Here is a 13,728-nt window from a genome sequence, read left to right as displayed (position 1 = left end):
GGGATGTTGTCTTAGGATTGTTTGGACTTTGTTCAGATCATCCATTCATCACAGTCAAGGGAGTTTGAAGTTGCAACCAGAATTACTAGAGCAGCCAGCATGGTGTTGAATGCAGCTTGGATGGATGCAGCACAGTGATGGGTGTAGCATGGTGTTGGACGCAACTTTGATGGATGCAGCACAGTGATGGGTGCAACATGGTGTTGGATGTAGCTTGGATAGATGCAGCACAGTGATGGGTGCAGCATGGTGATGGAATCACCTTGGAGAATCAGTTGAAGTAGTATGCCTTCACCTGAGTTCAGATCTGCTACCTCATGTGTCATCTTCTTAGAGAAGATCTTTGCTCTTATTTTGACAAGTCAAAATGTTGACTTCCAATGTATATGTACTATCTCTCTCTTTGCTGAAGCCTGAACTATTGAAGAATATAAGAAGAATTTATCAAGGGTTTCCCCACATTGGGGTTTGTCCCTGGCTGGCGCCACATCTTGTGTCCTCTTGTCTTGGCCTGTTTTTTGATGTTTATGTTTAATGTTCTATCTACATTTTACTATCATGTTGATGTGATTGCTAATCTGGAATTGATATTGAGCTAAATGAAAAATTGAAGTAAATTTCTCTCAGCATAGAACATACCTAAAATTAACATGGGATTAGAGGTGAGGTGAAAACAAAGCCCAAGCAAGAGTGAAAGAGCAATTACCGAAGACAGTTGGAAAAGACAAAAAGGCTCAATGGGTTCCTCAGTGAAGGATAAAATATTAAAATCCCTGAGCCTCCATAAAATGCACCAGCTACAAAGAAGGCAGAGACTGTGCTAGGAGAGCAGCGCAACAGCCAAGGAGGGTGACGTAGTGCTAGCAAGGGTTCACACAGAGATAGCCAAGTGTTGCGTAGAGCACCAGAGGGGCCAGTGCAGCTGACGCAGAGGCTCCCAGAGCTGACGTAGGGCCTCCTGGGTCTGACGCAGGCCAAGAAAGGCTGACGCAGAGCCAGCATGAGACAGAGAGGGGCTGACGCAGTCTAGTTTGGGTAGACGCTGGGGTTGCAGAGTTTTGTGCTAAGGAGCTGCCAGAAGGATTTTCCGGGTTTCATCCAGGAGATTTCTCTCAAACTGTGAGGTATAGTTGCTAAGGAAATTCTCTATTGGGTAGGCCAGTTTCAGCACCCAGATTGTACTCTGATATTGCTGAATAAGAAAACCCTCAAATAGCTGCACCGATTTTCCCGCATTGGGTTTTTCTGGGGACATTGGTCCAAAAATAATGGTGTCATGTGGTGTGTTCGTTTTCGTTTCTTTTAGTTGCTGATCTGTAATATGTTGAGCATGCACTGGTGTTTATTTTCAGTATTTTCTTTGTAAATAACAAGTAGGTAGGAATAAATCAGAAAAAGTGCATGATGGGTTTCTAAACTAAGTAAACTTAGAAACTTCAACATGTGATTGTATCATTCTCGGCATACCTGTAGATTAAAGACGTAGTCAAGATAGTCCTCAGATGGACAGAGGAGAAAAGAGGCATTGTATTAATATGAATTCTGGGTTAGATTCATTCTTGACATACTCACAATTTCTGTGATATCAATCTCAGCATTTCTGTGTATAAAGCTATATCTCACAGTATATGGATCTGCCTCCTTGCAATATTAATATGTATATCAGTGATATCATAAAAGGTCTAGATATATATATATATATATATGCTCCCGCATGGTTTGTGTGCAATGAGAGGAAACAATATCACATGCATTGGTGACGTTTTGAAGACACTCTCTTCAACGTTGCTATGTGCTAGGCCGCAGGCCATAACACCATAGGTAAGACTACCTTGGGGCTGTTGTCTTATGATTGTTTGGAGTTTGTTCAGATCAACCATTCATCACAATCAAGGGAGTTAGAAGCTACAACTAGAATTACTAGAGCAACCAGCATGGTGTTGGATGCAGCTTGGATGGATGCAACACAATTATGGGTGCATCGTGGTGTTGGATGCAGCACAGTGATGGGTGCAACATGGTGATGGAATCACCTTGGAGAATCAGTTGAAGCAGTATTCCTTCACCTGAGTTCAAATCTGCTACCTCATGTGTCATCTTCTTATAGAAGATCTCATCAAGAGATGAAGTGAACAATCTCTCCCTCATGTATATAATAAAGACCAACCTGAAGGAATAAGATATGAATTGATTTGGTGGAGTTACTGCCTGGCCTGACATGGTATCAAAGCCACTAAGGTTGAATTGGATATCCCTCTTATTGCTTTTCTCAAGGCACTTTATCCTACTTACTCCAATTATCTTGAGTCATTGTAAGCAAATGGAAATCTCAAAGATATTACCTTTGACTCTTGTGAAAAAATTGCTAAAAGAGAGAAAGCTTTTGGAAAGAAGACAACCCCTGAATCTTCTGAAGAGGTTGTGTGCCTTGCTCATAAAGAAAAGAATCCTGCTCAAGATTCTTCCAAAGAAAGAGGTAGTCGAAGAGGAAGAGGAAGATATTTCAGAGGCAGGGGGGCAGACATTCTCAAGGAGAAAAGTCAGATTTTCACTGCATATGCTGCAAAAGAAATGGATCACATGATGCCTCTACATGCAAAATACCTTGGGACAAAATTGAGCAGCAAAGAAATCAACCCAAAGGTAAAACTAATGACACAGACAAAGGTAAAGCACTTGAATCCACTCATTATGTTGTGGCACACTGTAATATTGGAGTAAATGAAGACTTATTTCATGCTTCACTTACTTCTTGGAAAAATGATTGGTTGCTTGATTCAGGAGCAACTTGCCACATGACTCATAGAAAATATTTTTTTGAAGAATTTACTAACAATGTCGATGTAGCAGTATACTTTGCAGAATAATCAAAAATCGAGCCATCAGGGCTTGGCACAATCAGGCTCAAATTGATTGGTCTTCCAGACTTTCTTATGCATCATGTTCTATATCTCCCACAACTGAAGAGAAACTTGTTGTCCTTGTTCCACATCCCACCAGCAAGGTCACTCCATTCATATGTTTGATGGCAAGCTTGGGTGAGAAAATCATCTGACCACTCACTTGTCATGAGGGGAATAGAAGAAGAAAGGCTTCTCAAGTTGCAAGGTACCTCTGCTCGTGCACAACATTTCTCATACAATTCTCATTATGAAGAAGGTACACTTCCATCAAGCTTATTATGGCATGCTAGATTTGGACATTTGAACTATGACAGCCTCCGCTTGTTGAAGAAAAATGGTGTTGCTGGTTTGCCTACAATTCCTAGGAAATTTAAGCAATGTGATGCTTGCATTCTAGGAAAGCATAGCAAACAGTCTTTTCATGATTCACATTCAAGAGCACATAGAAAACTTGAACTCATTCATTCAAATTTATGTGGTCCAATGCTTGTTCCTTATGACAATGGAAATAAATATATGATGACATTTATTGATGACTACACTAGAATGTGTTGGGTTTATTTATTGAAGAACAAATCTTATGCTTTTCAAACATTCAAGAACTTTCATAAATGGATTGAAAATGATGCACAGTCTCATATTGGGTCTATTCGCACTGATAATGGAAAAGAATACACATCAAATGAATTTGAAAACTATCTTCGCCAACATGGGATCAAATATCAAACAATTGTGCCTTATAATCCCCAATAGAATGGTGTAGCTGAAAGAATGAATAGGACAATCTTAAATATGGTACGCTCCATGCTCTTCTTCATAAATGTAAAAATAATGTTTTGGGTTGATGTTGTTCTATGTGCTGCATATATAAAGAATAGATGTCCATCTAATGCTATTAGAAACAAGACTCCATATGAAATGTGGCATGGGCACATTCCTTCGGTAAAGCATCTCAGGGTCTTTGGTTCCACCTATTATGCCTTGATACCAAAGGTACATAGAAACAAACTTGGTGCAAGAAGTCGTAAGTGTATCTTCCTGGGATATTCAAACACCTCCAAAGCATACCATCTCTATGATGAAGTCAATAAAAAGTTTGTTGTATCTAGAGATGTAATCTTTCTTGAATCATCCAAAACTGACAATGTTGTTGAGCGGCAACTTGATCGCTTGGATAGATTCGCAAATGCAAAATCATTTCAAGAATTTGATAATCAAATTCCACATCTTGAAGGGGAGATTCCTATACTAGATCAACATGTGGAATCTTCTTCTGAAGAACTCTCTCCCCCGCATGAAACTCCAACAACGGATAATGCTTTAAGTGATGTGATTGATAGAATTGGGAGACTCAATCTTGATTCAGTCCCAACTCAATCAACGGAGCAGCTTGGAACATCTGAGAAAGGTCCCCCAAAGTGGCTGACAAAGACACTTGAAAGTGTTCATCCTGATGAGGTTGGAAAGACAAGAACTAGAAATTCAAACCGACAAAATGGAGGTGATGTAGACGACTCTAATTCACCTGTTGATATGGATGTTTCTTATGATTGTGAATTCAACTTGTCTACAGATTTTGAACCAACTTCCTTCAAAGAAGTTGCTTCTCATGATGAATGGAAATAAGCGATGCAAAAGGAGTATGATGCCCTCATAAAGAATGGCACTTGGAAGCTGGTTGATCCTCCATTAGGAACCAGACCAATTGGTTGCAAGTGTGTCTACAAAAACAAGTATAAAGCTGGTGGCTCACTTGACAAGCACAAAGCCAGGCTTGTGGCAAAAGGTTTTGCATAGAAGGAAGGGGTCGATTATGAGGAGACTTTTGCCCCCACAGCAAAATGGGATACCATCCGGACACTCTTTGCCCTAGCAGCTCAGAACGGTTGGAAAGTCCATCAAATGGATGTAAAAACTGCTTTCTTGAATGGAGATCTAAAAGATGATTTTTTTATGTCCCAACCTAAAGGATTTGCTATGAAAGGACATGAACATAAAGTATGCAAACTTGTGAAATACTTGTATGGCCTCAAACAAGCATCGCGAGCCTGGTATGAAAAACTAACTGAGCATCTTCTGAAACTCAATTTCAAACATTATGATCTTGATGATGCAACTTTATTTGTCAAGAAAGTCGGCAAAACAGTTGTATATCTTGTGGTATATGTAGATGATCTTTTGATGACAGGGAATAATGAAAGCTACATTGCATCCATAAAGAAGGAATTGGGGAAAAGTTTTGAAATGACTGATTTGGGCTATGCTCATTACTATCTTGGTATTGAAGTAACTCAACATCCAAAGTCCATATTTCTTTCTCAAAAGAAGTACATTGGAGATCTGTTGAACAGGTTTGGTATGACAGAATGCAATCCTCTTACTACTCCAACGGAACAAAATTTAAAGCTCACATCTATTGAAGGAAAAGAATTTGAGGATGCAACAAAGTATAGACAGCTTGTAGGAAGTCTCAACTAACTAACTACTACAAAACCAGACATTTCGTTTGTTGTTGGAATCATCTCCAGGTTTATGCAAAAGCCTTGTGAAGGACATTTGTCTACTGCAAAAAGAGTTCTAAGGTACTTGAAGAGAACTCAAGACTTTAGAATCAAGTATACAAAGGTGGACGACTTCAATTTGATTGGATACTCTGATTCAGACTTTGATGGAGACAAATAAACTGGGGTATCTACTTCAGGATATGCTATGAGTCTTGGATCAAGAGCTATCTCCTGGAGATCACGCAAACAATCAGTTCCAGCAGATTCCATAACAGAAGCAGAATATGTGGCAATTGCTGAGGCTACAAAAGAAATTGTGTGGCTCAGGAAAATTATTGAAGATTTGCAGGCCAAACAAGTACAATCAACTCCACTCATGATTGACAATACCTCTGCAATAAAGTTGGTCAAGAATCCAAAGTTCCATGATCGAACAAAGCACATCAATACTAAATATGATCTGATTCGACATCATGTTGAGGCCAAAACAATCCATCTCCGTCATTGTTCCACTAATGAGCAAATTGCAAACATCTTCACCAAAGCGCTTGGAAGAGAAAAGCTTGAACGATTCAGAATGATGCTTGGACTCACCAACATCCCTTCAGATTAAGGGGAGGAATGTTGACACCTAATCATGAGGATTGGGTGAATAAATGTAATTGATGTAAATAAATAATAAGAAATATGAACAGTCATCGAGAGATGAAGTGAACAGTCTCTCCCTCATGTATATAATAAAGATCAACCTAAAGGAATAAGATATGAATTGATTTGGTGGAGTTACTGCCTGGCCTGACAATTTTGACAAGTCATAATGTTGACTTCTGATGTATATGTACTATCTCTCTCTCTGCTGAACTATTGAAGAATGTAAGAAGAATTGATCAAGGGTTTCCCCACATTGGGGTTTGTCCCTGGCCAGCGTCACATCTTGTGTCCTCTTGTCTTGGCTTGTTTTCTGATGTTTATGTTTAATGTTCTATCTACACTTTACTATCATGCTGATGTGATTGCTAATCTGGAATTGATATTGAGCTAAATGAAAATTTGAAGTAAATTGCTCTCAGCATAGAACATACCTAAAATTAACACAATCACTTAGTGAATTTTGAAATAGCAAATTGTTGAAGTCAACAATGCATAAAATGGCCATGAATTGTTGAGATTGTAGATATAAACTTCCTCGAGTGAAAGATAATGGGTAACTATTTCCAAAGCTAATGTCAATCTAGTTTATAAGAATTTCAATTTAGAAAAGAAAAATGCTTGAAAGACCTTGGTAACCCGAAGGACATGTTTGAGGAGGAACAATAAGATGATAACTAAGAGAAGCCCTCCACAATCAATGACTAACAAAATTGACTTTCTTAGAGTGAGTGGGCATTCAAAATAGGTTTAGTCATAAGAAAACAAAGAGTTTAGAATTGCGACTCCAAGTTTTGTAAAGTCTAAAATTGATGGGTCCTTACAATTCAACAATTTGTAATAATAAACAAGCATGTACCTATAGAACGACATCTAAATTGAGACTAAGTAGAGGGATCATTCAAATATTTAATCTCAGCCATCAGGAAGGTGGGTATATTATTTACACAAGTAATCTACTGAACCCAATGTCACAATCAAAGAAGAATTTACAACCTAATCACATGAAGAAAGGTGAGAAAATTGTATAAAGCCACAGCTAGATACCTACTCATGTAGCTCCACTAATTCACCAAAGGGAAAAGTAGGGAAATTCTTCAAATCCAAGAACTTAGCTCCAATGGCCAATTTAACTATAAGGGAGAATGGCTCCTAGTTTATTAAGCACCATGAGGAGATACAACCCCAAGAGAACAAAATTGCCACAATGAAGAGCTGCTTTAAAGAGTACATCTACTTGGAAAGCTGCATAGCAAAAGAAGCAGACATAGATGTATCAAACTTGCAAGGTTAAGCATTTGGTAAAGATGAAGTAGCTGACCCTAATCCATCTATAACTTGAGATTAAGAGATAGATAATGGGGTTCCAAAATCAGTAGGTTACCGTAATTAATATTTCAAATGAAATTGATCTTTTTTCAAACATGTTGACAAGTAATCTTACCACATTGATTTTTAAAGGGGGTTTTAAAACTATGAATAATAGAGTCAATATATTGTAGGTATTGGTAGAAATGCTGAGTATATGGGCTAGGAGAGGTTTATAGATATAAAAAGAGGAGATATTTATTAGAATAGGGAATTATTTTTATTAGAAAGATGTATTGGGAGGGGGTTCAACAAAAGGATTTTGGGAGGATTTTATCAATATCTAGTGAGAGGAATTCTTTGACATTCCATGTGACAATGTGTTCACAACCTAGGCTTCTGAGGAGATATCTTTAGAAATAGGGTTTTTCTTAACTAAAAGATGTATTGGGAGGGGGTTTAACAAAAGGATTTTGAGACGTTTTTATCAATATCTAGAAAGAGAAATTTTTTAATATTCTATGAATTCAGATGCTATAACACAAGTTGACAAAGTCGAGACACCGTGTGCACAACCTAGGCTTCTTATGTCAGATTCAACGGCAGACATCCAACCAATGAAACTATGAAATAGCAAATCTTCATGCCAATATGGGGGAAACACTAATAGCACCATAGCGTATATCTTCTAGGAACATAAAGCATTAAAGGAGAGGATGTAAGAGGTAGAAATTAATGCACAGAACGCAATATCATCCTACAAAAAACCCTTCCAATCATGACCGATAGCGGTACTGTGGAGCAGGGTAGAGTAAGTCCAGCAGCACAGGTTAGAGATGGAAGAGTATTCTACTGCCTATGCAAGCCCTTCATCATGATCAGGAATTCTAACAAGAGTTTTTTTTTCAGTGAAGGCAATCCACATTATTAGGAAAGCAAGGCCCTCATGACCAAATATGTGGCATACATACCCAAGCCATCAGTGAAAAACAATTTTTGCAGACTAAATTTTCTCAATCATAGGGCAACGAATGCAGTTTGGAAGACCAGCCAGGGAAACAAGGGCAATCCACAAAGCAATTCCTTATGTATACAACGAGTTCAAACACGGACAACCTCATGCATATTATTTAATAAGAAATAAACAGGAGGAGAACATATAAAATGAGCTAACCTGAAAATTGCTTCACATGCACACTGATTGCCATAAAACATTTCTGAGTTTCCAGCAAGAAGGTCCATGAAATTCCCAAAAATAACACCCACTCTCGCCATTTTGTATATGTCTTTGGCTTATTAGATTAGCCAGAACTGTATTTTTTGGTTCCTAGCTTCTCTTTTGTATACGGGAAACGGCCGAGACTCCTCACATCCCACGTTTAATACAAAAATAATCACGATGAATATAACTGCTATGGGAAACGGCTGAGGCTCCCCTCGTCCCAAGTTTAATGCGAAAACAATGACGAGGTATACAACTGTAACTGTTGGACGGTCATTGCACTGATGTAGAAAATCACGTAAGCTATTGTATCTTACAGACTTATCAGTATATTTTCAAAATTTGCGATGCATGGAGAACACATTGCATTCCACCTGTTATGATACTGGTTATGTCTGGTTGGTTGATTGATTATTTTTCAGGAAATGCAAGTTCGTTGGTTATGATGTCGGTTATTTAGTTCGTTGAGTGGTTTTCAGTGTCTCCTTGGGATTATTATGCCCTTTTCTCAATAACCTTACATGTGTGTTTTTAATTATTTTAAATATTATTTTTCAAATAAAAAAATTTTAATTCAGTTTAAGTGGTAAAATATATTTTCCCTATAGAGTTTACAAGTCAATGTTAAAAAAAAAAGTTTCATCTCATGGTTGAAAAGAATTAATTTTCTCTAGGAAAAATAACTCCAGATTATTTTGGAAGGAGTTTTAATTAAGAAAGATGCAAAAAATAGTATTATAGTTTTTAAATGGTTCGACTACGCAACATAATCTCCATCAACTACATAAGACAATTTTATGAACAGGATTCCAAGGTTGACCCTCCTCCCTTGGTCAACACTGATTTGAACTCTTCACGGTGCAAAAGGTAGAGATGGGTATTAAGAAGTTGGGTGTTTGAAAAGCAAAAGACTTAACTTAACTCCAAGCAAAGTATCGAAAGTGGGGCTTAAAAATTCTTGCACCTCACATTACAAAAATTTTCAACAACATCATACAACAAGGGTTTCCCTCAGATTGGATAACTAGTCTGGCAATACCTCTTTTCAAAAGTGGCGATGTCAATAATCCCTCCAATTATAGGACCATAATGATAAACCCTTTGTTTGCAAAGTTATTTGGAAGCATGTTAGAAAATAAAATCAGCGAGTGAGCAAAAGAAAGAGATAAACGTGCTAAAGGGTAAGCAAGTTGTAGAGCTAAACATTCCACAGTTGATCATGGTATAACTTTAAGGCACAACAATGAAAAAGTTTGGGAGAAAAAGGAAGAAGTCTTTTGTTGCTTTGTTGATTTCAGAAAAGCCTTTGACACTGTTCCTAGGGATAAACTTTGGCATAGAATGGAGGAATTTAGGGTTCCTAGGCATTTGAGAACAATTGTGCATAGGTTATATGAAGAGGTGAAAGTGAAAATTAGAACTTCAACAGGCATTTCTAAAAGTTTTAAAAGTGATATCAAGGTCAAGCAAGGTTGTCTATTGCCTCCTACGCTTTTTTGTTTATATATCGAGAAACTTTAAGAGTGGCTAAATTCGCAAGGGGGTGATAATATCCATTTGGGCAAGTTTGTTATAAGGCTTTTTTTTATGTAGATGACCTTATTTTGATTGCTAAATCTACTCTTGGTTTGCAAAAGCACTTACTCTCCCTTCAACATTTTTGTAGAAAGGTGGGGATGCAAGTCAAAATTAGCAAAACAAAAATAGTGGTTTTCTCTAACAAAAGAAAACATAACTTCCAACATAAGTTCTAGTTTGAAGGCAACACTTTGGAAGAAGTTGCAAATTACAAGTACCTCATAATTGACTTCAACAAAAACCTAAGCTGGAATGGTTGTAGAAAGAAAACAACTTTGGGGGGTTGGAAAGCATTTTACGCTTTTCAAAATAGGTGTAAAGAGGCAAAGTTATGGGATTGGAAAACCACTCAAACTCTTTCGGGGCTTTTAAATATTCTGGTGATTCTCAACAGTTGTGAACTGTGGGTCAACAATACATCGGAAACAAATTGAGAAAATTCAGAAGTGTTTGATTACAAACAAATTCAAAATTAAAAGTGCAGATCCTTATGCTATCTTGTTAAGTGAAACAAGGATTGCTCCTATTAAAGTAATTGTTATGGTGCGAATCATATGGTATTTCAAAAAATGAGCAAGTGGAAGAGGAAAAATGGCCTAAGGTTGCCTTTAATGACATATTGTGCAAAAGAAAGAAGACTTGGATGCAAAAAAGTAACAAATGCTTTAGTAAATGGGGTATTTGCTTGAACATGTGTCCCATAAATAGCAAAGAGATAAACATTTTTGTTATGGATAAGTTCCACAAGCGTTCTTGGGATAAGGAGCTAGGGAGAAAGAAAAAGTACTATATTGAAGAGTTTAATCCCACTCATAATCATCAACAAATAGCGTACACTGGGGGCAATATTTATTGGAGAGCTAAAATTCTTATTGCACAGTTAAGGACTAATTCTCATCAACTCTGTTGTGAAACAAGGCCCTGGAAAAGGCCAAAAGAAGTGTGGGAGGAAAGAGTATGTACTTTTTGCTCTTCTGGAAAAGTGGAAACATAAAATCATCTCATTTTAGAATGTGAGGCCTTCAAAGACAACATGGAAAGTTATGCAGATATTCTAGTAGCTAACTCTTGGGAAAATCTATTCAGCAAGGGGTTTGTTGAGATGCTGGGAGAGTTTATTGTGAGACTTCACACGAAAATGGTTGAATACAGGAATCAAATGGAGAAGCAATATGTCCCATAGGATGTCTTTAGCCTGGTGGATGTTAAAATAATTTCTTCTTCAATATAATATTTTTCTTCCTGGCTTTAAATAAAGGTAACTTTTATTTATTTATGATTTTATTAATAGATATTTTGATTGTTTTCTAAATATATTTCTTAAATTTTGGAGATCTTATTTAACAACATTACACATGGAATCCATAAATTTTGGAGATCTTATTTAAAAATTACACTACACAGGGAGTGGATACAAGAATGTAGAGAATATTAAGTGAGCATTAATCGAGGAGGTGTTGTTGTTATTGCATAAGCTAGAGTTGAAGATGGAGCCACTTAGAGAGTTATAACCATAACCATAATCATGTATATATTCAATTTCTTATCCATGTATCTATTTAGAGAAAGTTTCATTTATCCAGAGGTCAAGCCATCAGAGCCAGAGCCAGAGCTAGAGTATATATCTAAAGCCAAAGCTTCTATCCAAAGTTAGAGCCATTTTCAAGTCTACCCAATTTCTTTGGGGTCTATAAAAATAATAACAATAGGGTAAGAGCGGTAACTAATAACCTCATTCCCACTCCTATATACATCTAAACACATGTAAAGAATGATGGAACATTTCTTTGCAACTTTGTGATCATGGTTGTACATTTTGGCTAGATTTTCACAATAGCCTTCCGTAGGCATGGTTTACCTTCGTAGACTCCAACTTTGGCATATTTTCTTTCTTAGTTAATATTCCTTCTTATCATCATCATATGCCATGTTCATTATTTTCACTAATTTGGTTAGGCATTATATTAAAACATCAATGAAATTTTATTATGTTTAAAATCATGAGTCAAACTTTAAATTGATTGTTAATTTATCAAATTTAAAAGTTAAGTCTCATGTTGATCACATCTTGGAAAAAGTGTTAAATTTTGCCTTAGCCTCCGAGAAAAAAGAAAAAATTTCAATAGAGGACATTATTTGTAAAATTAAATATGGAATTAGAGACCTGCATGATAATGTTAATGAGGTAATTAGAAAAGATTGTGCAATGGTTCTTAGGAAAGAAAAGAGTAACATAAGAAAAAATGAGTTTTTTTTGCCCTTAAAACCTTAAATGATAACCCAAACATTGTTGTTCTAAAGGTTGATAAAGGCGGGCTTGTTGTAATTTTAAATAAAGCCCACTATGTGACCAAAATGATGGACCACCTCTATAATAGTGGTAGTTACAAAAAGCTCAGTAAGAATCTCATTAAAAAAGTCTCGAAAGAGGCCACTTGCGCTATAAAATCTATTAATGCCCTCAACTCCCTTAGCAAAAAGTTGATTGAAAGCAACTCTCTCTCCCTTAGAATCTATGGGCTTCCTAAGATTGATAAGGATGGGCCCCCCTAAGACCCAGTTTAAACAAAATAGGTGGGCCCACTTATCTTTTAGCTCAATTCCTAACACAAAAGCCCAAGCCTCTAGTTGGTCGCATGGAATCCTTCATTAAGGACTTTACTACCTTTGTTAACGAGATAAAATATATGAGACTAGATCCCTGGGATTTGTTAGTAATCTTTGACGTTGTCTCTCTTTATAAAAAATCCCTATTAGTGGGGCTATAAATGTTATCAATCACATTATGGATCCTAACACTTCCAATTTGGTTGGTTTATGCCTAACCTCTACCTATTTAAGCTTCTAGGGTGAATTCTATGAACAAACTTGTGGAGTGGGCCATGGGTTCTCTGCTCTCCCCTGTTGTTGCCAACTTGTTCACTGAATAATTTAAGACCAAGGCTTTAGCTTTTGCTTAATTCCACCCTAAGCTTTGGAAGAGGTTCGTTGATGATACCTGCATCGTTTGGCCCTATGGTGGTGAGAAGTTAAATGTGTTCCTTCAACATCTTAATTCTCAATCTGACTCCATCAAATTCACAATGGAAGTTAAAGTAGATGGTAGAATTTATTTCCTTGATGTTTTCCTCTCTAGAAAGGAAGATGGATCCTTGTCGCACCAGGTGTTTCATACAAAAAATCACACAAAACAATATCTTCATGTGAGTTCTCATCATTTTTTAGTGCAAAAATTCAGAGTTCTTAACACACTGGCTACTCGTGCTTTAAGGATTTTTGATAATGACCACCTGAGAACCCATCTCCTGATAGTTTTTGAAAATAATGGCTATAAACATCAAGGTCTTGGAGTTTTTTGAAGAACTAGTAAAGGTTCGAGGATTAAAAACGTTCCTGATGAAAATGTTACCAAAGTTCAATTTCCCTTCATTCATGGGACCATTAATAAGATTGATCGTATTCTTAAGAAGAATAACATCTCCACTACCTTCAAATCTTTTAATACCATTGGAAGCTCCCTTAGATCCGTCAAGGACACAGTAAACCCTAGAGACATGAAAGGGGT

General features: G+C 36.9%; 1 protein-coding gene across 1 annotated transcript in view; it reads right to left on the bottom strand.

Annotated features, from left to right (window-relative positions):
• LOC149206525 (general transcription and DNA repair factor IIH subunit TFB2-like) overlaps positions 1 to 9,002 on the bottom strand; it is a 486,113-nt gene extending 477,111 nt beyond the window's left edge. The window contains exon 1 of the mRNA XM_089393737.1: positions 8,538 to 9,002. Coding sequence (XP_089249863.1) covers positions 8,538 to 8,638 — 101 coding nt within the window. The 5' untranslated portion in view covers positions 8,639 to 9,002. The remainder of the gene's footprint in view (positions 1 to 8,537) is intronic.
• Between the last annotated feature and the right edge of the window lie 4,726 nt (positions 9,003 to 13,728).

This window comes from Pinus tabuliformis, chromosome 1_2 (assembly GCF_031772625.1).
Source record: "Pinus tabuliformis cultivar Carrire ecotype Pingquan chromosome 1_2, CPIR1, whole genome shotgun sequence".
NCBI classification, from domain to species: domain Eukaryota; kingdom Viridiplantae; phylum Streptophyta; class Pinopsida; order Pinales; family Pinaceae; genus Pinus; species Pinus tabuliformis.
The sequence above is the reverse complement of the archived record's forward strand: the minus strand, read 5'-3'. Positions and strand labels throughout refer to the sequence as shown.